Genomic DNA, 23,118 nt, shown 5'->3' on the forward strand with positions numbered 1-23,118 from the left:
TGACCCAGAAGGGTGCTCCATTCCATTGGTCCGATGATTGTGAGGAGAGCTTTCAGAAGCTCAAGACAGCTTTGACTACGGCCCCAGTTCTTGTATTGCCTTCCGGTGCGGGGATGTATACGGTATATTGCGACGCTTCACGTGTTGGTCTGGGATGTGTGTTGATGCAGGAGGGACGAGTTATTGCATATGCTTTGCGTCAGCCAAAGATTCATGAGAAGAATTACCCTGTGCACGATCTGGAGTTGGCAGCGATTGTTCATGCTCTTAAGATATGGAGGCACTATTTGTATGGGGTGCCTTGCAAGGTTTATACCGATCACCGCAACTTACATCATTTGTTCAAGCAGAGGGATCTCAATTTGAGGCAGCGTAGGTGGCTCGAGCTAATAAAGGATTATGATGTCACCATTCTTTATCATCCGGGCAAGGCGAATGTGGTCGCGGATGCCTTGAGCAGAAAGGCGGAGAGTTTGGGTAGTTTTGCCTTCATTCCAACAGAGGAGAGGCCACTAGCTTTGGACATTCAGTCCTTGGCTAACAAACTTGTGAGGTTGGATATTTCAGAGCCCAGCCGAGTTCTAGCATGTGTGGTTGCTTAGTCTTCGTTATTGGGGAAGATTAAGGCCCAACAGTTTGATGATCCACATTGGCGGTTCTCAAAGAGACGGTACTTTAGGGAGGTGCCAAGGAGGTTTCTATTGGCGAGGATGGCGTTCTGCGACTCCAGGGTCGTCTATGTGTTCCTAATGTTGATGGTCTGAGGAAGAGGATCCTAGAGGAGGCACACAGTTCGCGGTATTCTATGCACCCGGTAGTTACGAAGATGTATCGTGATTTGAGGCAGCATTATTGGTGGCGGGGGATGAAGAAAGACATAGTGAAGTATGTGACTAAGTGTTTGAACTGCCAGCAGGTCAAGTATGAACATCAGAGACCGGGTGGCCTACTTCAGCAGATGCCTATACCAGAGTGGAAGTGGGAACGCATCACCATGGACTTCGTAGTTGGGTTGCCACGGACTTTGCGGAAGGTTGATTCAGTGTGGGTCATTGTGGATAGGTTGACCAAGTCGGCCCATTTCATTCCAGTGGCGACTACTTATACAGCGGAGAGGTATGCTCAGATTTATATTCGGGAGATAGTCTGATAGCATGGTGTGCCGGTTTCCATCATATCAGACAGAGGCCCTCAGTTCACTTCCCATTTCTGGAGAGCCGTTCAGAGTGAGTTGGGGACTCGTCTAAAGCTTAGCACAACATTCCATCCTCAGACCAACGGACAGTCGGAGCGGACAGTTTAGATCTTGGAGGATATGCTTAGAGCATGTGTGATTGACTTTGGAGGGCAGTGGGATCAGTTCTTGCCCTTAGGCGGAGTTTGCGTACAACAACAGTTACCAATCCAGCATAGAGATGGCCCCGTACGAGGCCTTATATGGTCGACGTTGTCGTTCTCCTATCGGGTGGTTTGAGCCTGGTGAGGCTAAGTTACTTGGCACAGATTTGGTACAGGATGCCTTGGATAAGGTAAAGTTGATTCAGGAGAGGCTTCGCACAGCTCAGTCCAGACAAAAGAGCTACGCGGATCAGAAGGCGCGGGATGTATCCTTTATGGTTGGCGAGAAGGTTCTCTTGAAAGTCTTGCCCATGAAGGGCATTATGAGGTTAGGGAAGAAGGGCAAGTTGAGCCCAAGGTTTATTGGCCCCTTTGAGGTGTCGAGACGAGTTGGGGAGGTTGCCTATGAGCTCGCCTTACCTCCCAGTTTATCGGGATTTCATCTAGTTTTTCATGTTTTGATGCTTCAGAAGTATCATGCCGACCTATCCCACGTGTTGGACTTCAGTACCATTCAGTTAGATGAGAGTCTGGGCTATGAGGAGGAGCCAGTTGCTATTATTGATAGGCAGGATCGCCAGTTGAGGTCCAAGAGGATTTTTGCGGTGAGGGTCCAGTGGAGGGGCCAACCGGTCGAGGAGGCGACCTGGGAGTCTGAGGAGGACATGCGGAGCAGATATCCCCACTTATTCAGCAGTCCAGGTACTTTTCTACGTCCGTTCAAGGATGAACGTTTGTTTAAGAGGTGGAGAATGTAATGACCCTACTGGTCGTTTTGCCTTTTAGAACCCCGTTCCCATAAATAAAACCTTCCGTACATGCTTTAGCTAATTTACGACTCGTGGGGACAGTTGGTTCGGGAGTTGGAAGAGTTTTGAGTGAAATATGTCTAATTGTTTCTTTAAGATTCTCTAAAAAAAAGACCAAGTTTGACTTCGGTCAACTTTTTGGAAAAACGGACCTAGACTCGTGATTTGACGGTCCCGGGAGGTCCGTGGAAAAATATGGGACCTGGGCGTATGCCCGGAACCGAATTCCGAGGTCCCTAGCCCGAGTAATGACATTTTTATTGAAAATTGTTAAATTGAAATCCTAAGAGTCTAATAAAAAGGAAAAATGCTTGATCACATTGATATCGGGCCCGTATGTTGGTTCCGGAGTTCGGTACAAGTTTGGTATAATATTTTAGTTATGTCTGTGAAATTTGGTGAGGAACGGGGCTGATTTGACGTGATTCGGACGTTCGGTTGAAAAAATAGGAATTTAGGTGTTCTTGAGGATTTCATGCATTTTGGTGTTAAATCCGTGGTTTTAGGTCTTAATTATGCGATTTGATTACTTGAGCAAGTTTGCACACTGTTGTAGGACTTGCGTGAGTGTTCGGAGTGGAGCCCCGAGGGCTCGGGTGAGATTCGGGCATGGTTGGAGGTAAGAAAACACAGCAGTTTTGCTGGTATTTTTGCTGCTGCTACAGGTTTCACAATTGCGAAATGTCCATCGCAATTGCGAGAAATTCTTCGCATTTGCGAAGTTGGCTGGGCTGGGCAGTGTTCGCATTTGCGAGCCATTTCTTCGCAATTGCGAACCCAGCATGGTCCGCATTTGCGATCGAGGCAGGCTGGGGCTCAGTTCGCATTTGCAAACCTTTTGTCGCAATTGCGACCTCGCATTTACGAGCCTAGTGTCGCAATTGCGACATCAGAGGACTGGTCTGGGCTTTTAAAAAACGGGACTTAGAGCATTTATTTCATTTCTACTCTACACTTGGGCGATTTGAGAGCTTCCAAAGAGGGGATTTCAACATAGCATTGTGAGGTAAGTTATTTCCATTCATCCTTAGTTTAAATACATGTATATTAGGTAGATTAAACACCAAAAATTAGATAAAATCAAAGGGGTTAGAGCTAGACCTAGGGTTTTAATAAAACTAATATGTAACCACGAAATTTGTTATGAAATGAACTAGAAATCATATATTATTGATCCTTAGGTAGTATAGAACGATTTCCTTCGAAAAATTTTGGAATCCGGGCACGTGCACTCGGGGTTGGAATTTAGGAAACTAATGTAAATAGTTGGGAAATGGCTTGAATAGCTAGAATCGATCTTGTGAGCTTATATTAATTAGTTCTTACTTCATTTAACTAGTTTGAGATCGTTCGGCTCCGAATTTGAGGACTCGGGCTTGTTCTTGATATTGGAAGTGCGCTTTGGAGAGAGGTGAGTCTCCTTTCTAACCTTGTAAGAGGGAAATGTCCCCATAGGCATAATAATTGAATTAATTGTCATTGTATTCGGGGGCTACGCACGTACTAGGTGACGAGAGTCCGTGCATAGCAACTATTACGCTAAGTCCGGGTAGTTTAGGGCCCATAAGCATGCCTTACGTGATATTCTAGTACAATTTGATTAACTTGGATTCGTATGAACTCTTTTGATTAAGAAGAATGAGACCAGAGAATGACCCTTACCCTGTTGGTCCTTTAGGAGAGAATGATTGGCATTTCTATGTATGGTTACTCCTCATGTATATATTGATTGTTGTCGTTGCTTGTCAACGAGCTTATTTCTGTTTGACCGCGTCGCACAGGAGATTCGCGAGCGGGGTAATAGATGCATCTATGGTTCGAGCCGTTCGACCCTCGGCAGTGCACAATTTACTTTTATGTTTGATCGGGCCGTACGTTCCACGGTGATTATATGCGCATGATTTATTTGGCATTCTATTGTGGGTTAAACTTCATATCTGTTTAAAAATATAAAGGGACGCTCATGCTGAGTATCTAAAGGAAGAATTGTTGTTTTATACTTACTAATCCTTACGATTTGACTTATTTCTGCTTATTATAAATTTCCCTCATTTTTCATGACCTAAGTAAGTATCGAGTCGACCTCTCATCTCTACTTCTTCGAGATTAGACGGGATGCTTACTGGGTACATATTGTTTATGTACTCATGCTACACTTCTGTACTTAATTGTACAGGATCTGAGGCAGGTGGATCTGGTTATCATTCTGGTGCGCACCCGTGAGCGGACTTGGGACTTCTACGGTGAGCTGCTTTTCTTCCATGCCGACCCGCAGCCGAAGAAGTCTTTCCTTTGTACTTTTATTTTTTTGTCTATCCTGATTCAGACAGTAGGATAGTATGATATTCTTTTGGGTGTTTATTCTACTAGCTGCCTGTAGCTTGTGACACTAGGTTCTGGCACACACTTTGGTAGACAGTTATTTTTTTTTGGGTTGTATAATTACGTTATTTACGGCATTTCGCTCTTCTGGCTTAATACCAATTAAGTATCTATTTCACTCATTTCTGATTAAAAGCAACATAAGAATTTAGTAATGTTTCCGCGATGGCTTGCCTGACAATGTTGTCAGGCGCCCTCATGACCTATTGTGAAAATGGGTCGTGACAAGTTTAGTGGCCGATGCAAAAAAAATAATAATAAAAATAGTACTTGTTTCATAAACCTTGCTAGTTCAACGACAAGCCAGCTCCTTAGTCCCTTCCACTGTTTTGTTCTAAATGTTTTAGATATTTTGTGACCTCTAAATCCATATGAGTTTTAAGTTTTATACTAAAGAATATTTACTACTCCTATCACGTTGCTAAAATTCAACTACAGGGAAATATTTATAGTAATGTAAATTGTTGACTTGGGTGGAAAAGTACTAAATTATCTTGTTACAACTAGTAATAGCTCGTTTGCTATAAAAGATAAGGGATAATTAATTCGGCGATTAAATTTGAAATGAGTTTATTTCACGTTTAGTTGAGATAAATTTAAAATATAACTAATCTCGGAATAGTTATCTCGGGACTAATATTATTTTTATCTCTGTGGGAGGGTAAGATAATAATTTCGGGATAACTAATTTTGGAATAATTAATCTTAGGATGACTTATTTCTCAACCAAATAACCCTTAAGGGCGTACAATACACTGGCATAATGCATATCTTGTCTAGTTCTGCAAATGTTGAACGTTGTTGATAGCTTCGTGAAAATAGCCACTATTTTGTTGTAACACAGAAAGTTCCAACATAATATATTGGAGATTGGTGCATCTGTGTATGAACTTCCAGCACATTATGCTGGAACTCCAACACGCGGAAAGTTCTAGCATAACTTTAGTTGAAGCACCTGTGTATTATGCTGGACCAGTATATTATGCTGGAACTCCAGTATATTATGCTTGAACTCCAGTATATTATGTTGGAACTCCATTATTTTATGCTGGAATTCAAGTATATTATGCTGGAAGTTCATATGTAAAAAATTCGAACTCCAATATAGTATGCTGGAATATTTTTCGAATTTTGAATAGTGTTTTCGTTCAGATTTATCTTACATGAAAAGTGGCTAAATTGCGATTACTTTTGAAATTGTAACTATTTTTCAATTATCACTTGTAAATATGGCTATTTTTAAATTTCACCCAAATAGCTTCTCACCCAAACCCAAATAGCATATGGGCCTTACATCCATATGGACCATTATTCTTCGGCCCAATCATGATTACCAAGAATGGAGCATCACCAGTAGTGTCACTCTTGAAACTCTCTTCAATTCATCAATGGAGAAATCGCAGAACCAAAATGAACCTCTTCGAATGAAAATGCAGTCATAAACCATAAACATTAGAAGAGAATTTGAAGGATGTTCAGAATTTCCCGCAGTCGAAGGATACTATATTATTCTTATTCTTCTTCTTCCTTATTTCCATTGTGGCGTCAGAATCACAGCTCTAATTTGAGCACAGAGCCACATCTCTCTTTTTCTCCACCAGAATCTCATTATTCACAAGGTTTTTACCACCCTTCTCTCTTACATGTTGATAGTTTCCATAGATATTGACTGACTTTCTAATATTCTAATCACAAAAATTGGTTCTTTTGTGTGTTTCTTTGAGAATACAATCCACTGAACTACAAACTATTTATATGTATACACACATATCAATTCCAAACTAGTTGCTTTAGCTATATGAATAATCTGTGTACAAACTATTTATATATGTATTCACATATGGGAAATTTTTGTTGGTTTTTGAAATTTACAGCTCTCTTCCATCCCTTTTTACTACTAATCTCACGAGCTTGATTCGAGAATGTGAATAGAAAAAGCTTGTCTTTTTCTTCCTTCCTTTTGGTAACTGACTGTTTTTGTACTATCTAAATTTTCTGCTTAAAGGTGACTTTCTCCTCCTTGCAGATTATCACGGACTGTTATGCATTCTTGAAGGGTGTAAGAAGTCACCAAATTTGAGAACTATAGTTGGCACACATGCTAATATTATTAAGCTTGGTTATGGAATGTATCCATCTCTTATTTCTTTGATGGTAGTGACATATGTGTCTTGTGATAAACTCAATCTTGCTCGTCAGCTGCTCGATGAAATTCCTACCGCTTATTTTGACGCCGTCTCTGCTAATTTAATGATTGCTAGTTTTATGAAGATGGGGGCAGTTGATGTTGCGAAGAAGATATTTAATGATGTTCCCCTCCGGGATTTGGTTACTTGGAACTCACTGATTGGAGGTTATGTAAAAAATGACATGTTTAAGGAGGCACTCAGTGTCTTCAGAAAGATGCTGAGGTCTGATGTTGAACCAGATGGATATAGTTTTGCGTCTGTCATTACTGCATGTGCTAGACTTGGAGCCATTGATCACGCTAAGTGGGTACATCACTTAATGACTGAGAAAAAGGTTGAGCTAAATTACATTCTTTCTTCTGCTTTGATAGATATGTACTCGAAATGTGGAAGAATCGAGATAGCTAGAGGAATTTTTGATAGTGTTGATCACACGAATGTTTCTGTCTGGAATGCGTTGATTAATGGATTAGCAATCCATGGTCTTGCTTTAGATGCAATTGGGATACTCTCACAGATGGGGCCAGAAAATGTTTCACCTGATAGCATTACTTTTATTGGGCTTCTAACAGCATGTAGTCATTGTGGGTTGGTTGAAGAGGGTCGGAAGTATTTTGATCTAATGAAAAGTATGTATTTGATACAACCGCAACTTGAGCATTACGGAGCAATGGTTGATCTACTAGGCAGAGCTGGACTGCTTGATGAAGCTTATACAATGATCAAGGAAATGCCAATAGAACCTGATATAATCATATGGAGGACATTTCTCAGTGCTTGTAGAATTCACAAAAATTCTGAGATGGGTGAACTTGCTAGCACAAAAATATCTCATCTTGGCAGCGGGGATTATGTTTTACTGTCAAACATTTATTGTTCTACTAATAAATGGGATAATGCTGAGAAAGTTAGATATGTGATGAAACGGAAAGGTGTTCGTAAAAGTAGCGGAAAAAGTTGGGTTGAAGTGGGTAATGTTGTTCACCAGTTCAAGGCAGGTGATCGATCACACCCTGAAGCTGAACTAATATATAAAACTTTGAAGGAATTGATTCATCGAACCAAATTGGAAGGATTTAGTTCCACGACTGAGTTGGTTTTGATGGACATTTCTGACGAGGAAAAGGAGGAAAATTTGAGTTTCCATAGTGAAAAATTGGCATTAGCCTATGGGATCTTAAAATCTAGTCCTGGAACTCGCATTCAAGTTTCAAAAAATCTTCGGACTTGTCTAGATTGCCATTCTTGGATGAAAGTGGTAGCAAAGGTGTTGAATAGGGAGATCATTGTGAGGGACAGAATCCGCTTTCATCACTTTGTAGATGGTTATTGTAGTTGTGGGGATTACTGGTAGTGATTCTTTGACGTAACAATTGAGTTTGGTAATTGATGTGACGTAGACAACTTATAGTGGATGTCTCAAAGCGTGTGCCTCTTATCTTGCCTGTTTTTAGCATCCTATCTGCTGTGTGAAACTCTTTGTACTAGCACCACTTAGATGATGACATCCTGAAGTATTCGTTATGTGAAGGCTTAAAGCTCATCTGGTTACAATCAGTGCCAAAATGGTTTATTTCCATATGCTGCAGCTCCAAGCTTTGATATAAGACATCCCCGTGTATGGAAGAACTCGCTGAATATTACATCCAGGTGAGTTGTTAAGTTTATTTTCTGGTCTTTGAGGAATGAACACTCTCTTTCATGAATATCATGTCTCTACAGAATTGTTTGAATCCTTCTCTTTGGATGGAAACTGGATATATCTTGTTATTGTGTAATTGCTTAAATCTTTCTCTTTGGATGGAAACTGGAGTAGATTGGCAACTTAGACAAATTGAATATGGAAAAAGTTAAATTACCTTGAGAAAACTGCAGTCTCGAGTTGGTTGTAAAATGAAAAGTAGCCTTAAGTAACCAGTAGTTCACATAATGTATATATATAGTAGAAGAAAAGCTTCATTGCAGGCAGTTCAATACTCTTGACCTTATGAATTTCTTGGACAAGGAGGATAGTGGCTTTTGTTGTTCCAGAGAAAACTTCCAGTAGATACATGAGAAAAACTACTTATGAAAAAAGGGCACATTCATGTAGTCGTTGCTTCAAGAGAAGAAAGTTGCAAGACATGTGACTGTTGAATCTAATTTCCACCTGTAACTTTTTTACGTGTCAAGGATAGTCAAACATTATGGATTGTGACGTAAACTTCTGCAATAGCTTCTCCAATAGTCCAATCTTCTTAAGCTTCACTTTAGATTGCATTTAACCTTATACACACAAACACACACAAAAAAAAGCACACAAACATATATTTTGTGTGTGTGTGTGTGTGTGTGTGTGTGAGAGAGAGAGAGAGAGAGAGAACTTAATGGTAATATCATGCTTCATCTTATTGTATGTGAGAAGTCAAATATTTGTTATCTTTTGTCAGAGCCCTACCAATTCAAGTATATAATTACAAATGCCCTGCCTCTTTCTATTAAATACCATAGGTCTACTGTTGAATTGTGCGAACGCCGCATTTGAAAGTTTAAACTAATAGAAAGGAAACACTTTAATTTATTTATTTCAGGTTTACTGCGTGTCATCTCATGTGCTGCTGTGATTCTTTTTCTGAGCTATGCACATGGAAATATTTTCTATGTTGGGTGGTGATGGAACTTGAAGCCAAGACCTCTGTGTAGTACGATTAATGTTTTATTATATGAACTGCCTTATCTAAAGATTTAAACTGTTAGAATGGGGACATTTTTGTATATTAATTTAGGTGTATAACAACTGAAAAGATGTTTCTCTGGTGAATTTTCACTATAACGCGTTGTTAGTATGAAGTGGTACTGTTTGGCTTACTTAATGAATACTCATTAATCAGGTCAAGAAGTTGCCCAAATCTCTATGTGCTAATTTAACCTTGGACTTTTTCCCTTCACCTGTACAAGAGAAGGCTCTGAGGCTGAGCATGGAAATAGAGATGTTGCAGGCTAAAGGAAACACACACAATATGCTAGGAGGTAGCTGTTTTTAAGGTTCTCTTGCTTCTGCAGCCACTGGGCTCATGCTCAATGCAGTTTCTCTTCGAGTATGCTCAACTTTAAAATGCATTATCTTCTTAACTGTAGTAGTATGACTATAGTTTCAAGTAACTCATCTATGGAAATGTCATGAGCTATACAGTGGGTGTGTCTTACCTCAACAGAAAAGCAAAAAAAAAAAAAAAAAAAAAAGAAGGTAATGCATTTAACCGCTGCAAAACATAAAAACGATTTGATTGAACGCAGTTATAACTCTTTTCACTTGTTGCAGAACTGAGATCGAGAGCTCAGTGCCCTATCTGCCTTTAAGTGAATGGGCGCATCCACCGAAGATGGCAGCTATCCACTTTGTCTTATCAAAATGTTTGATGGAGATGGAAGTTGAAAACATCAAAAGAAAGCCAATGAACTAGAAGATCAGGTGAACAACAATATATACTTTTTATGTAGAAGCTGAATATTTAGTAATGCATATAAATGTAGAATGTATATTTGCAATATTGTTCCTCATAGCTTTTTTTTTTTTCCTCATAGCTATTAGAAGAGAGCATTTGAAACTTCTCGAGTGAGCTAAAGGCATAGTGCAATTACTTGCTTAGGCGTCCTGTATAGGAACTAATGGCATTTTGCCTCCATAAGCCTCTGGAAGCTGGCTTTCATTGATATCTTGTAGTAAGGTTGCTCTCAGTCGTTTGTTTTCCACAAATACGATCTGTGAAGATGAAATTTAGTTTGGTGAAGATGATGTGATACAAGTTATAGTCAACTGTCATGCATGACTGAGCTCTAGCATTGGTATATCTACCTTTTATGTGAAATAGAAAGCTTTTAGAACCTCACCTTTTTCTTGGTGTTGTTGTCTATGAAAGGACACAACATCTTCCATAATGTGCAAAATAAGTAGGGAACATTAACAAGAAGTACTTTTCCGAGTCTTTCGGGGTAGCAATCCTGCAAAATGGATGTCTTTTAGATTAAGGACTAGAATAGGGTAAGCTCCAATTCCTAGGAAAGAATGAAGTTAACTAAACCTGTACGATAGATAGAGCCGCAAGATAGGCACGAACATCACTGCTTGAATAGCCAAAACCTTGGAGATCTCCGATTATCACGAACTTCTCTCTTCCTGGCGAAGTCCTGATTCATCAATGAAACCCCATAATTTATGATGTGTTTTTTCATTCTCTATAACTCTTTTTGAGTAGTAATATTCCAGTACTCAATAATTTGTTTTTTGGAAAACAGGTCTTCCATGGTGGAGTTTGTTGCTGATGTTTTCAACTGATTTTGGAAAAGAACAACAGAGGAATAAAGCTGCTATTATTTTAAATACCGTACCTTGCACACAGTTTGTCTAGAGCGAAGACTATAAAACCTGAGGAATCAAAGAAAGACTTGACTGTGAGAAATTGACTGGTTCAAAAGCCATCTTCCTGACCATGAAGCAGTAGGCCAAGTGAAATTAGTAAAAAGGTAAAAGGAAAGTCATACGTTTGAACTCTTCAACACCTCCTATTTTGTTTTGTATATGCCTGCCACCAAAAACTACAGCAATAGGACGTCCTTGTTTGTCCACACCTTGCATGAACATCTTGTTCTGTGCTATCTCGTTTGGTATCTCGCACGCTGAAATGGATCCTTTTGGTACAAAGCTTTGCCTCCATTTAAGGTATTTCAAGAACATTGTTGATGCTTTTTCTACGTCAAGATCTCGAGCTCGAAGAAACCTTCTTAATGCATATTCATCTACTTCCTGGAAACAAGCAACAAAATCCTTTTACTTTTGATAAAAAGTCTTGATCTTTTTCTCCAATAGGGAAAAAGAAAGCAAACAAGGATAGTTAGAAAGATAATGAGAGAAATGCTGCAATGCTGTGGGAAATAGTATAGTAATACCTTGGAAGAAGGATCTTGCTTTTCAATAACAGCTCTCATTAGTTCAATTTTGTAATTCTCTTGTTCAGTAATTGTATCGTTGCATTTCACTTGAATCTCTTCTTTTTCTATTGTTTCCTGCTTCAGTCTGTGTTCAGAAAGAAGTACATCATTGTTTGGCTCCATTGCTACTGCTTCTGCCTTCACCTCCATCAGTTTCTTCCTTGCACCTGTAATTAGTGGGAGAAAAGGAATGGAAAGCAGAAGATTCAACCCAACTTTCAAGGTAACTAATTTCCTCTTGTTTGTTTGAATTTATAGCCAAGTTCAAGAAAGAAAATAAGAGGAAGATGGGGATGTTAGAAAAATCAAGTCTTTGAAAGAAATGAATAAAGGCAATTGACCATGGTGGGTTTATTTGACTGACTGATGAGTTGAAACTTGAAATTGAGAGGGAGACTAGATATAAATAAACTTGACATGACTAGTGAAAAACAGAAACTTACACTCAATGAAATGGGTAAAAACCATGATAGACCAGACATTTGTGCAAAGACACAAATTGTCAGGTCACTGAACCCTATCTGCCTAAGCCGTGATAGGCAGAGTTACCGAACATTGGTGTTGCTCGAAGGTTACAATATCTAGTGAAATAGTCGAGATGCACGCAAATTGAATCGGACAACATCATTATATGAAAAGATGACAAAACAAATACCACTTTCAACCAAAAAATAAAGTGCGGTGTAGATTGCTCTAGCATTCAAGCTGGTATAGATATCAAACACGATCACGCCGTATAAAATCATAAATGCAGCGTTCATTGCTTCTCAAAAAATAGTAAAAATTTAAAGCATAAATGAAGTGTTTTGTAGGATTTGATTGTTTCGCCATTTGGTTACAGATTGTGGGGGTTGAGCTACTTGTCTTCCTCATTAATTGATAGGTGGCTAAGAGTGACTTCATGGACCCCTAAGCATTTATTGTATATATAATCAGCATCATTCATTATAGTGGTTCCCTTCCATAGTTTCACTAGGCAGTAACGCTTTGATGTGGAGGAGGCATGTATATTGACCGGGTTAAAGCTAAACTAATTAGATCGATTTGGATTGGTTCGGTTTTGTTGGGTTTTTCGGATTTTTGGTTACATGAATATTATTTCTATCTTTGTTCGAGTTTTAATAAGTAAATACATTATATGTTTAGTAAATATTGAAAAAAACTGACAAATGTATTATCTATAAAAATATTCTTATGCCAGAGTTTTCTTAGTAATTCAAGATAGTTTTTTTCTAATCTAACAATTATTTTTTGTTGATGCACGCTTTCAAGGTTAATTGAATTTAATAATTAAACATAAAAATTAATATAATACCTAAATAATAATATTATTCTATTTAATTTTAAGATATCGAAATACCATTTCAAATTCAAAAAGATATAAGAATTTAATAGATCTTGACATATGAATATGAAAGAATAAAGAGATTGATGCACGACACTAAATAAGAAAGTATGACACAACCCATTGTTTAAAGTAAATAAAAGTGGAGCACTTAATATTTCTATTAAATATTACATTCCATATATCTCAAATATTTTAGACATTTTTTAAAGAAAATTATATATAAGGCCTTAAAAGTATATATAAAAATTATATATTTATATGTCGGTTTGGTTCAGTTTTTTTTACTCATACCAAACCAAATCAAACCTAACTTACTCGGGCTTTATAATCGATTTGGTTCAACTTCTCGGTTTGATGCGGTTTTCTGGTTCGGTGTGAACACCCCTACTTTGGAGTATGATAGTAAGATATACTTGTATCCGTATAATCTATTAGTAGGATAAAATAAATATATTGAAATATAATTACAGGAGCTACGGTTGAGGGTTAGGTGTTTCACAATTATGTTACTTGTAGTTTCAAACAAAAGATTTCTCTCTCTTATTTCACTTTACTTGTAGCAATTCGTATGTCGGCAGATTATGAGAAAATAGAGAGCAAAATAACCAATTTACGTAGTAGTCTTTTAAGTAGTCATATTTTAATCAAAAAATAGTACATGATTTAATGTTTTATGTTTATGTATCATACCTCTCTCACCAGTTTTTTCCCTACAAAAGACGAGTCATTATTGCAAAATGAGTAGCTTTAACTTCCCAATAATGGTAAAAATAGCACGGGCTAGCCAGTTTTCGGACTGGTCATTCAAAAATAGCCAGCGTTTGCAAAGTTATTCAAAAATAGTCACTATTTTACTGCAACACGAAAAGTTCCAGCATAATATACTGGAGATCGGTGCACCTGTGTATGAACTTCCAGCATATTATGCTGAATCGGTATATTATACTGGAACTCCAGTATAATATGATGGAAGTTCAGTATATTATACTGGAATTCCAGTATATTATATTGGAGTATATTTCGGATTTTGAACAGTATTTTCGTTCAGATTTATCTTTACATGAAATGTGGCTAAATTTCGATTACTTTTGAAATTGTAGCTATTTTTGAATGACCACTTATAAATCTGGCTATTTTTGGATTTCTCCCAAAATGCTCAGCGATCAATAAATCGAAATGAGCTCGCGAAGCCTGTCTCAAGAATCCCAACAACAAAGTCAAATAGCTTTTTACTGATTGATAAAATAGGACTAGACGCCGACTTCTGAAGACACACTAAGATGGAAATCACGTGCTGAAAAATGAATAGTTTTATCACTTATTTTTTGGAAAATAATTTTTTATGTTGCTTTCCTTATCCTCCTCTCCCTCCCTCCCCCCCCCCCCTCCCCCTCCTCCCAAAAAAAACTCCAAATACCCAATGTTTTGAGGATTCTATTTTCTTCAAGAGTTTAATTATTTCTTTTAAAAATTTACATAAACCCAAAGTAACTAATGTACTACTTTACTTTTTCACGCAAAAATAACATTAAAATTTGTGCTACATAACTAAAAAAATATCATTTTTCAATTGAAAAAGGAAATACTCTTTCTACAACATAAAAAAGTACCCATTTTCTTAAAATGAGAGAAAATACTTTTTCTACATCATGAAAAGAAAATATTCATTTTGTTGAAATGAAAGAAAATACTTTTTATACATCATAAAAAGAAAGTACTTTTTTTGTTGAACTCAAAGGAAAATACTTTTTCTACATCATGAAAAAAAAAGTATTTTTTTTGTTGTTGAAATAAATGAAATTACTTTTTTACATTATGAAAAAAAAGGGATCTTTATATAAATAACCAGTCATATTCATGGCTTACTTTTTCTAGCAATATACATAGATTATACATTAATTATACATAATTATACACCTATAATACATAAATTACGCATACATTATACTTCCACTTGCTATTTTTAGTTTAAGCGGTTGGGTGGACGGTTATTTGGGTTAATTCTTCAAAAAAAAAACTCACTTTGTTCAAATTAAAAAAAAAATTCTATCTACAATATGAAAAGAAAGTACTCTTAATAATATTTCTATTTAGGATGGAATAAGGCTTGGTTGGGGGGGAGTATAGTGGGGGGTGAGGTAGGGGTGGGCGGGGGTAAGGGTGGGGGTGAGGGTAAGGGGTAGGGTGGGGTGGGGTGAGTTATGGGATGGGGGTTGGTGGGGATGGGGAATAGGTTGGGGAAGCTTGAAGAAGAGTTTTTGAAAATATTTTTCCATTCTTTTGATAAAGAAAACATTTTCCTCCAATTAAGCCAACCAAACATGAGAAAATTGAAAAACATTTTTCGGAAAATGTTTTTCTTTCATACCAAAGACACCCTATATTTCAAATCTCAACAAAAACAAATTTCTAGACAAGTTTTCCCATCTACTTAATATCTGTTGACAAAGTTGCCCAACTTTGGTAAGAGCTAGCAAGTAGTTACTAAAATAGGCAAAGTACCCACAAATTGACCCGACCACCACTAATTGGAGAGTTTCGAGGGGCGTCGATGGAGACGGCAGCAATAATATACCATGTGGTCTCGGTGGTCGCTGCAGCTACAAAACAAACCAATAAATGCTTGGAATTGACCTCAATCAAACTGACTTTGAAAATTTTTTCATACTTAATAATTGTGGAGGTTTTTTTCTTCCTCTATTTTTTTTTATTCTAAGGAAAATTTCTATTCTGTGGAGGGGTGGATCAGGAGTATTTTTCAATGCTATTCAAGCAGCTGATAGACCACGCAAATAATGGACATATGATAATCAATTCAAACAAATACATGACCCCATCAGACTTCTTGATTTCTATTTTTAGACTAAGCTATCACCACGTTAAGTAAAATTCTGAGGTGCTAAAAAAGACAACACAGATTCCAACCTTCTCATCACAGTCCAATTATTTTACACGCTAAAACTCAGTTCAGGATCCAGGTAGTGATCAAGGAAAGCAATTGGTCTCACATCAAGCTTGGTGTCATCCTTTAATCAAAGAAAGCATTTGATGAACAAACAAAATCAACTGCTAATTTACCACCAGCTGATGGTGTACTTTCTTGAGTTCAAACAGTTTGCTCTGTCAGAAGAAGATTATTGAAACACCCATCGTCAAACAGCCCACAGCCACCCATGGACTCAACCGTTCACCTGTTCACATTGAAGTATTGTAACACAACTAGTCAAATTTCATGCATTCTGGAGGAATGTATGGATTAAAAGATTAAATTTGCTATGGTAGGATGATAAAAGACATTCACAATATTATTTTTTTGGTAAATAAAGCAAACTTCTATCACCATTGAGAAATCTGTACAATAAAAAACCATCAAAACAATCTCACTATTGGACATACCCAATATCAGCACACCTCTACGCCAACTCTAGATTCTCGTACCAAGCCAGCAGGCATCTAAGGATTTAAAGTCTCTAGTTTCGGCGCAATCTTGGCCTTCATACTTCCACGACAGTGTACATTCATAACATTTGCCCGCCTCTTTTTTGCTAATTCCTCGCTAATTCCCTAATGTGAGTGATGGAACTATCCTTATTACATAAGTTTATTTGCTTTAAGTTGCATGTAAAATCAAAATTTTGGATGGTGGAGGAAATTTTCAGAAGTAAATTTTTTCCTCCATTTTCTTGACTTCGGAAGAAGTGTTCAAAGAACCTTCAAAGAACCACCATTAGGAGAAATAGGTATATAAATGACATGCAACCACAGCAAATGAAGCATCCAGTTACATTAACAAATGGGGAAGAGAAACGACCATGATACCCTAAAACAATTATGAATAGGTAAAGCAAGAGAGAAATATGAGAATAATATTTCCTTTAACAATGATGCCCTTATTAGAGAATAATAATGCTTAGCCAGGATTGTGCTATTTGTATTATTCAAAGTATGACGCCTAAGTTACAACTGTAAGTCCTCATCTCAGCAGTGCTTCAGCAATTCATCATCCTCCTATTGTGTGGTTTGGTTTCACAAGATTCATTATTTAAGAGAAATGCATGCATTGTTTTTAACACCCAGCTAAACAGTTTTGATTCTGTAAAAAGGTGAGGAAATTAGTCCAGACAATTCTTTGATACAAGAAACATCAGTGCAGTAGGAGATGACTTACCTATTCTAGCAGCCTTCCAAAAGAAACCTCGAAACCTGCCATGGTTACCATCTCATTAGGATGTAAAAAGATACATAGAACAAAGTCATAATCCACAACACTAAGGGGGAGATACAAGTATTGAACATATTACAAAAAATTTTGTAGCTTCTAAACCTGAAACTTTTTAGATAGGAAAAATAGTTGAAGCCTGAGATGCCCTCAACTGAAATGGCATGTTGAAACCCATTTAAGAGCCAAGAAAAATACAGTAGATCCAATAAAAATTTCCCTTGTATTCTTTTTCCCTCAAAACTAGCATTATGTTTTACCAAAGCGGGATCATTTCAAAAAAGAGTTTCCCCATCTTTAGTCCTAGCGAAGACATTTTTGATGAAATACCATCCACAATGCAGAACTGCAGACATAACCACCAATTTCCCCGGAGCAATAAAAACTACACTGGAACTCTTAAATCCTCAATCTCTTGGTACTTGATGATGCATAAAGTGGGTTACATGCCCCATGATTGAAAATACATAGTTCCAGAGGAGGATAATTGCATGAAAGAAATCATAAGTCTTGCGTCTCTCAAGTACATCAACCATGCTACAACCTTCATTTTATGGGTTTCAACTTTATGAAAGATAGGATATGAAGAGGGATATTTTGCAGGAGAATTCTGATCTCACAAGGTATACACCTCTCTCCCAAAGCCCTCCTCCTTATGGGATATTTCCTCCAACCATAACCTGTCTCTGCCGTCTCTCTACCCACTTCCCCCCTCCCAAAATACAATGAGGGATGCGGGCAGTGAAGAAGGAGCAAGGAGGCGGAGTCTGCGAAGAGAAGGTGGCTGACCAGAGGGAGGGGGCGGAGAGGGCCGATATGTGTCTTGAGCAGGGAAGGGAAAACCCGTCCAATCACAGAATTTACCGTATGTGTAGACTTACATGGTACCCAGTAAGAGAACAGGCTTACCTGCTGCCATATAAGTGTGACCATCCATGAAATGTCAACCATGACAGAAATGCAATAGAAAAAGACATTCTCAAACCAAGAGCATCCACATAATAAAGGATAAAAGAAGCACTTCTTAACCCTTTACCACACAGTTGGAGGAAATAAAGAAGAAACTGCTAACCTATGGAAAAAAAGTAGGAAGGAAGAAACTACCATATGAATTTTGAGAACCAATATAGGTAATATTGACACCAATGCCAAACTCCTGTCCGCAGAGCTACAGAAAACTACTTATACTTCCTTATAATCATTATATTATTTATATACTCATGGAGAAGACTTACCCAGTTCTCTGTTCAAGAAGTGCAGGGAAATGCATCTTCACATAAGTGCATGTACAAATCCCTAACAGCACTACCGTCAGAAAGGAGTGGAAATTGAAGAGAGCCGACTGAAAATCCCACCGGAGAGGAAAAGAAAGAAAAGAATGAGCATCATACTTGTTGCATTCAACAACAGAAACGAAAAAGTATTCCAATCTAACTTACCATATCTGGATTTTCCTCTCTTAATCAGTTCTACCTTCCACCAAGCCTGCACAGTAAAGATGCAACTATTAACTCCTCTTACACTTGCTGTCAAAACATTTATGCAATAAAAGAAAGTTTGCAAGGCCTCCTCTTTGTTTTAAAATCAAATGATGAAATGAAATGACAAATAATGGATGACTATGAGCACGGAGCACCTTTATAACCAGACTGAAATGAAAAGGGCATACTCCAACATTAAGCTTATGCTAGATTCATCAAGTAAATAAACCCTAAAAATGAACAGAATTATAGAAGCGCAAACCAATAAACAAGATCACAGACACTAACATTTCATGAGCAATGCTTTTGTTATTAAAAAACAAGGAATCTGAGTCTCTATAGTAGAGTTCTGCACTGAAGGAGAGCAGTGTTTCCGCTCATATTTTTTCTCACAAATCATCTTCTGATTTTTCAATCCCCTCGGTCATCTTTATGTATGCATTGCCCAAGGTTGTAACACTTACCTATCTACTCAAAGACTTTCTTGCTAGGGAAAAAGAAATATTGAGACCCAAGAACAAAAGGAAATGAAAACTAAAAAACGACCTCAACGTATAACATAAAACTACCAGGAAATTAAATCTCCATAGCTTATATACAACTTAGTATGCAGTCATATTACAAGTTAAAACTGTATATACACTGCCGCTTCCAGTCAGACATTTATGACATTTGTTTAACTCTTGTCATTTATCAGGAAAAGGAACATTTCCAACTTTGTGATGTGGAATGCTGAAAAACCAAGGTTTGCCGTCTAGTCTCCCCCCCCCCCCCCCCCCCTCTTCCTTCTAAGGCATTTTAACGATATCCTATAGCATTTACCACAGAAGCTCCAATGATAATAATCCTATCCAGCTACTATTATACAGCAAAATTCAATCAGCCTATATCCTATGACCTGCCTGTTTAATACCTCAACTTTGGATTGCATATACTACCCCAGATCCAGTAGCGGCTAAGATTTAAGACATCATTTAAACTCTAAGATGTTCAGGTGCTTGTTTTCTGCAACATCTTTCATTGCAGTGCTCTATAATTTAAACATGTACCACAGTGCATATACTTACTAAGTGTTTACCACCATAGGGCTGGCAAGTAGTGGAAAAGTCTAAAATTTGGGGACTAGGCTGTTGTTCAATCATGAAATCAGGTACTTCACTGTGGTTATGCATAATTTACAGTATGTAAGCTCCTTTGACCACCCAACAATTAAATTTCCAAGTTTTGAGTGAAGCCACATAGCTGATGCTGAAATTTCGTTAAAATTTGAATGATATATTATCTTCCGTTTTCACGATAACCGAGATATTGACTGTTAGAACTTCGAAACTCGGTGGACAATTGGAACCATTTTCCACTTAGATGCCAGACCTGGTTCACTAGTAAAGTCTCAAACTCATTACGTGCACCTACCACAAATCACACTCTGGATTACCTTTTCCATTGAACCAAAGCCCTAGAGGCAATTCCACATTTGTTTTTTTTATAAGTATCATTAACTTCAAATACCACATTGATTTGTTATTTTTTTTTTTTTTTTGATGAAGTAAGATGTTATGTTATCAAAGGCATCAAGAAGATGCATAGTTACCACATTGATTTGTTGCGCAACTTAAAATACAGAATAGAGACATCGAAATTGATATCATACAGATACTAATATTAAGAAGCTAAAAAGCAACAAGAAGATGGATCAGCATGAAGAACAGTTACCAGAAGTTCTGAATATATACTTTTTTTAATAAAGAAGTACTGAATATATACCAAACAAACTGACGTTGTACCAATATTAACTAAATTCGTGACAGACATCGTTATGAACATAATATCAATATATTCGGGACAGAATTACTTTTAGGATTCTGGCTACTCGAAAATTTGAACTTATGAGTTAATCTTTATATTTCAATGGATCAGGCAGAGCATTAAACTGACTGCAGTTCATCAAACAAAAACAGATGGAATAGCATATGAGACTGCATCATGCATAGCGCATTTCCTTGCATTAAAAGAAATACCATTTTGGAACCTTCATTCATTTCTAGTTCGGTATATTTTGAAAGCAGACAACAAGATGATAAGGGCGTCTGTATAAAGCCCTTCTCTTCACCCTTTGTTTAAATGGTGAATGATTCTTTTGAAGTTAATACGGACTAAAATGCGTTTCTTAAAGAACAAGTTTTCTTACTTATGATGAAAAAACAATGGAAATGGCTCTCTTCCTATACAGTTCACAATTTCAAAACCCAGAAAAACTTCCACTGTATAAAAACAAAAAAAATCTGTAATCCAACAAGTATAGATAAATAAATCAAATAAAAAAGAAAAGGGGAGTGGGTTACCTAAAATCAAGAGGAAAAGAGCGAAATTCCAGTGAATAAATGAAGATGGGGGATTTTAGAACAGTCCCTGATCTCCAGATCCAAACCGTTTGTCCAAGCGCTTGTCTGCTACCTCGAAGAGAAGAGCAAGTCGGGCGTAAATTCAAGGTCAGTCACCTATCGATAATCAGAGAGATGGAGATTGGATGGAGATTAAGAAATTAAAACCCTTTTTGCTATAATATGAACATTAACTATGCTATGCGGAAAAAAAATTAGTTAAGGAGTCCACTTTTAATATTTGCAAAATATGTTTTTTTTTGTTTCTGTTAATTTCAATAATATACTCCTTTGAAGCTTATCTTTATCTATACTATATTAAAAACACGAAGGCCTATCGAAATGTGTTCGTCTAAATAAATTATCGTGTACTTGTTTAGAATTTGCACTGTTTGGGATTCTTACCTTACCGGGAGTCTACGCTGTTTATTGTCTCTTTTGTATCAGTTTTGAATTCATCCATTGCCTCTTTGGTGTTGGTTTTAGATTTAATTTTTTATTGCCCTTTTTTTGGATACAAATTTTCTTTATTTATATGTAGAATTGGACCAATTGGATTCATTATACGTTTAAGATTCAATTGGCAATTAGGTTTTATTGATGTGTCTTTTATTTATTTAGATTTAAGTTTTTTTCTATGTTTAAATATAGGTTCACCAATTTTTTTACGGAAAAATCATGAAACTGTCTTTTTTAAGGTCTATTAAAGTTGTGTTTTTCATTGGGAAAATGCATAAGTACCCCCTTGACCTATACCCGGATTCTCAACTACACACTTTTTCTATGCGGGAATCTTATTACCCCTAAACTTATTTTAAATGGAATTATTTGCACCCTTAACGCTGATATGGCAGAGTGTATGTATTTTACTCTCCCAAAGGAGAGTGAGAAGCAAGAAAAAACGATTTTCAAATTATTTTTTATTCTTTTTTATTATTTTTTTTCCTTTTCCTTTTCCTTTTTCTTTGTCTTTTTTCTTTATTTTTTTTTTCGTTTCTTCTCTAATTTCGGCGGATATTCATTCGCCGGCGACTTTGTCTAACCGTTTTTCTTCCATTTTTTCTTTTCACACATAAATTAAACTCTCAAAAAGATCTATTCATAAGCAAAGCAAGATACACTTAGATTTGGGGGGAAAAATTCATCATCGGAAAACCTTCTCATGCCGGAAAAAAATGATGTATTGAAATTTTACCTGGAAAAAATTTTCTCAGCTTATATTCATATTTATTTCTTTTGCTCTTCCTCCCACACATAAGTTACACTTTCAAGAAAAATTTATATATATATATAAAACAAAACACACTTAGATCGGAATAAAAATTTATCGCCAGAAAAAAAAATTGCGGGAAAAAATGGTGTTTGTGAAATTCCGACGACCACCATTTTATGCCGTCGGTGACCAAAACAAAAAGAAAAATAATGAAATAATCAAAAAAAATAGAATAATAAGAAATAAGAAAAAAGGATAAGAAAAAGAAGAAAGAATAAAAAAAAGTACTAAAAATATATGTGGGGGCGCGTGTAGCTCACCACTTGCCAAGAGTTTGGTTGTCAGCGTTAAGGGTGCAAATAATTCCATCTAAAATAAGTTTAGGGGGGTAATAGGATTCCCGCAAAGAAAAAGTGTGTAGTTGGAAATTCGGGTTTAGGATTCTTTAGCTTTACCAAAACTGTCGTAGCCTATAGAGGAAAATTAGGTTTAGGATTCAGCAGTTAAAATCACTTTAAGTTTAGGATTCTTTTACTTGGCAATTTTACTTACGTTGATGTTTTGAACTTTTAAAACCAAAGCCATTTAGAATAACGAGGAGCTCAATGGTTCTATAAAAGTTTTTTATGCCAAGTGTCATGTCTGTAAAGGTAGAATTACTTGTGATTAGAGGTAAATTTTCTAATCTTTACTGTGTTTTTGAAAGTTATAATAATAGATATTCCTGTATTTTTAAACTATAATGTTTCGTAATTATCATTACAAAATTGACTTATTTACAAATTTTGTT

At 36.9% G+C, this 23,118-nt stretch overlaps 3 protein-coding genes and 1 long non-coding RNA gene across 11 annotated transcripts; 2 read left to right on the forward strand and 2 right to left on the reverse strand.

Annotated features, from left to right (window-relative positions):
* The first annotated feature begins 5,884 nt into the window (after positions 1-5,884).
* Positions 5,885-10,100, forward strand: LOC109210580 (pentatricopeptide repeat-containing protein At5g50990). 7 transcript variants are annotated; one of them, XM_019374014.1, is made up of 5 exons: positions 5,885-6,148; positions 6,556-8,368; positions 9,289-9,399; positions 9,589-9,795; positions 10,020-10,097. In XM_019374014.1, the coding sequence occupies exons 1-2, from the start codon at positions 6,001-6,003 to the stop codon at positions 8,070-8,072; spliced, it is 1,665 nt and encodes a 554-aa protein (XP_019229559.1). In that variant the 5' UTR covers positions 5,885-6,000; the 3' UTR covers positions 8,073-8,368; positions 9,289-9,399; positions 9,589-9,795; positions 10,020-10,097. The 7 variants fall into 7 exon arrangements, with proteins under 7 accessions (XP_019229559.1, XP_019229556.1, XP_019229557.1 ...); XM_019374011.1 differs by lacking the exon at positions 9,289-9,399; XM_019374012.1 differs by lacking the exon at positions 9,289-9,399 and having other exon boundaries at positions 9,589-9,727.
* A 70-nt stretch (positions 10,101-10,170) lies between these two features.
* Positions 10,171-12,731, reverse strand: LOC109210581 (patellin-4-like). 2 transcript variants are annotated; one of them, XM_019374019.1, is made up of 7 exons: positions 12,342-12,731; positions 11,645-11,853; positions 11,240-11,501; positions 11,087-11,123; positions 10,780-10,885; positions 10,589-10,699; positions 10,171-10,460 (listed from the first exon to the last, which is right to left on the reverse strand). In XM_019374019.1, exons 1-7 carry the CDS (start codon positions 12,445-12,447, stop codon positions 10,344-10,346), a joined length of 948 nt encoding a protein of 315 aa, XP_019229564.1. In that variant the 5' UTR covers positions 12,448-12,731; the 3' UTR covers positions 10,171-10,343. The 2 variants fall into 2 exon arrangements, with proteins under 2 accessions (XP_019229564.1, XP_019229565.1); XM_019374020.1 differs by lacking the exon at positions 12,342-12,731 and adding an exon at positions 12,130-12,325.
* Positions 11,130-12,049, forward strand: LOC109210582. Its single transcript, XR_002065578.1, has 2 exons — positions 11,130-11,221; positions 11,771-12,049. It is a non-coding gene; the product is annotated as an uncharacterized LOC109210582 (long non-coding RNA).
* A 3,083-nt stretch (positions 12,732-15,814) lies between the features above and the next one.
* LOC109210583 (protein kish-like) lies at positions 15,815-21,350 on the reverse strand. The gene is made up of 5 exons (XM_019374021.1): positions 21,077-21,350; positions 18,693-18,738; positions 18,489-18,595; positions 17,203-17,237; positions 15,815-16,225 (listed from the first exon to the last, which is right to left on the reverse strand). Exons 2-5 carry the CDS (start codon positions 18,693-18,695, stop codon positions 16,158-16,160), a joined length of 213 nt encoding a protein of 70 aa, XP_019229566.1. The 5' UTR covers positions 18,696-18,738; positions 21,077-21,350; the 3' UTR covers positions 15,815-16,157.
* Between the last annotated feature and the right edge of the window lie 1,768 nt (positions 21,351-23,118).

The sequence above is a fragment of the Nicotiana attenuata genome, unplaced genomic scaffold (assembly GCF_001879085.1).
Source record: "Nicotiana attenuata strain UT unplaced genomic scaffold, NIATTr2, whole genome shotgun sequence".
Taxonomy (NCBI): Eukaryota; Viridiplantae; Streptophyta; class Magnoliopsida; order Solanales; family Solanaceae; genus Nicotiana; species Nicotiana attenuata.

What these genes read in the sequence shown, in the direction of transcription:
- LOC109210583 (XM_019374021.1), bottom strand. An exon ending in CTTCTTGAACAGAGAACTGG is followed by an intron (nt 17,238 to 18,488) that starts GTAAGTCTTCTC and finishes TAACCATGGCAG; the next exon opens with GTTTCGAGGTTTCTTTTGGA. An exon ending in TTGGAAGGCTGCTAGAATAG is followed by an intron (nt 16,226 to 17,202) that starts GTAAGTCATCTC and finishes CAATGTGAACAG; the next exon opens with GTGAACGGTTGAGTCCATGG.
- LOC109210580 (XM_019374017.1), top strand. Translation starts at nt 6,001, where the DNA reads ATGTTCAGAATTTCCCGCAGTCGAAGGATACTATATTATTCTTATTCT. An exon ending in AGAATCTCATTATTCACAAG is followed by an intron (nt 6,149 to 6,555) that starts GTTTTTACCACC and finishes TCCTCCTTGCAG; the next exon opens with ATTATCACGGACTGTTATGC.
- LOC109210581 (XM_019374019.1), bottom strand. Translation starts at nt 12,447, where the DNA reads ATGAACGCTGCATTTATGATTTTATACGGCGTGATCGTGTTTGATATC. An exon ending in TTATTTTTTGGTTGAAAGTG is followed by an intron (nt 11,854 to 12,341) that starts GTATTTGTTTTG and finishes CACTAATTACAG; the next exon opens with GTGCAAGGAAGAAACTGATG. An exon ending in AGGTGTTGAAGAGTTCAAAC is followed by an intron (nt 11,124 to 11,239) that starts GTATGACTTTCC and finishes TTGATTCCTCAG; the next exon opens with GTTTTATAGTCTTCGCTCTA.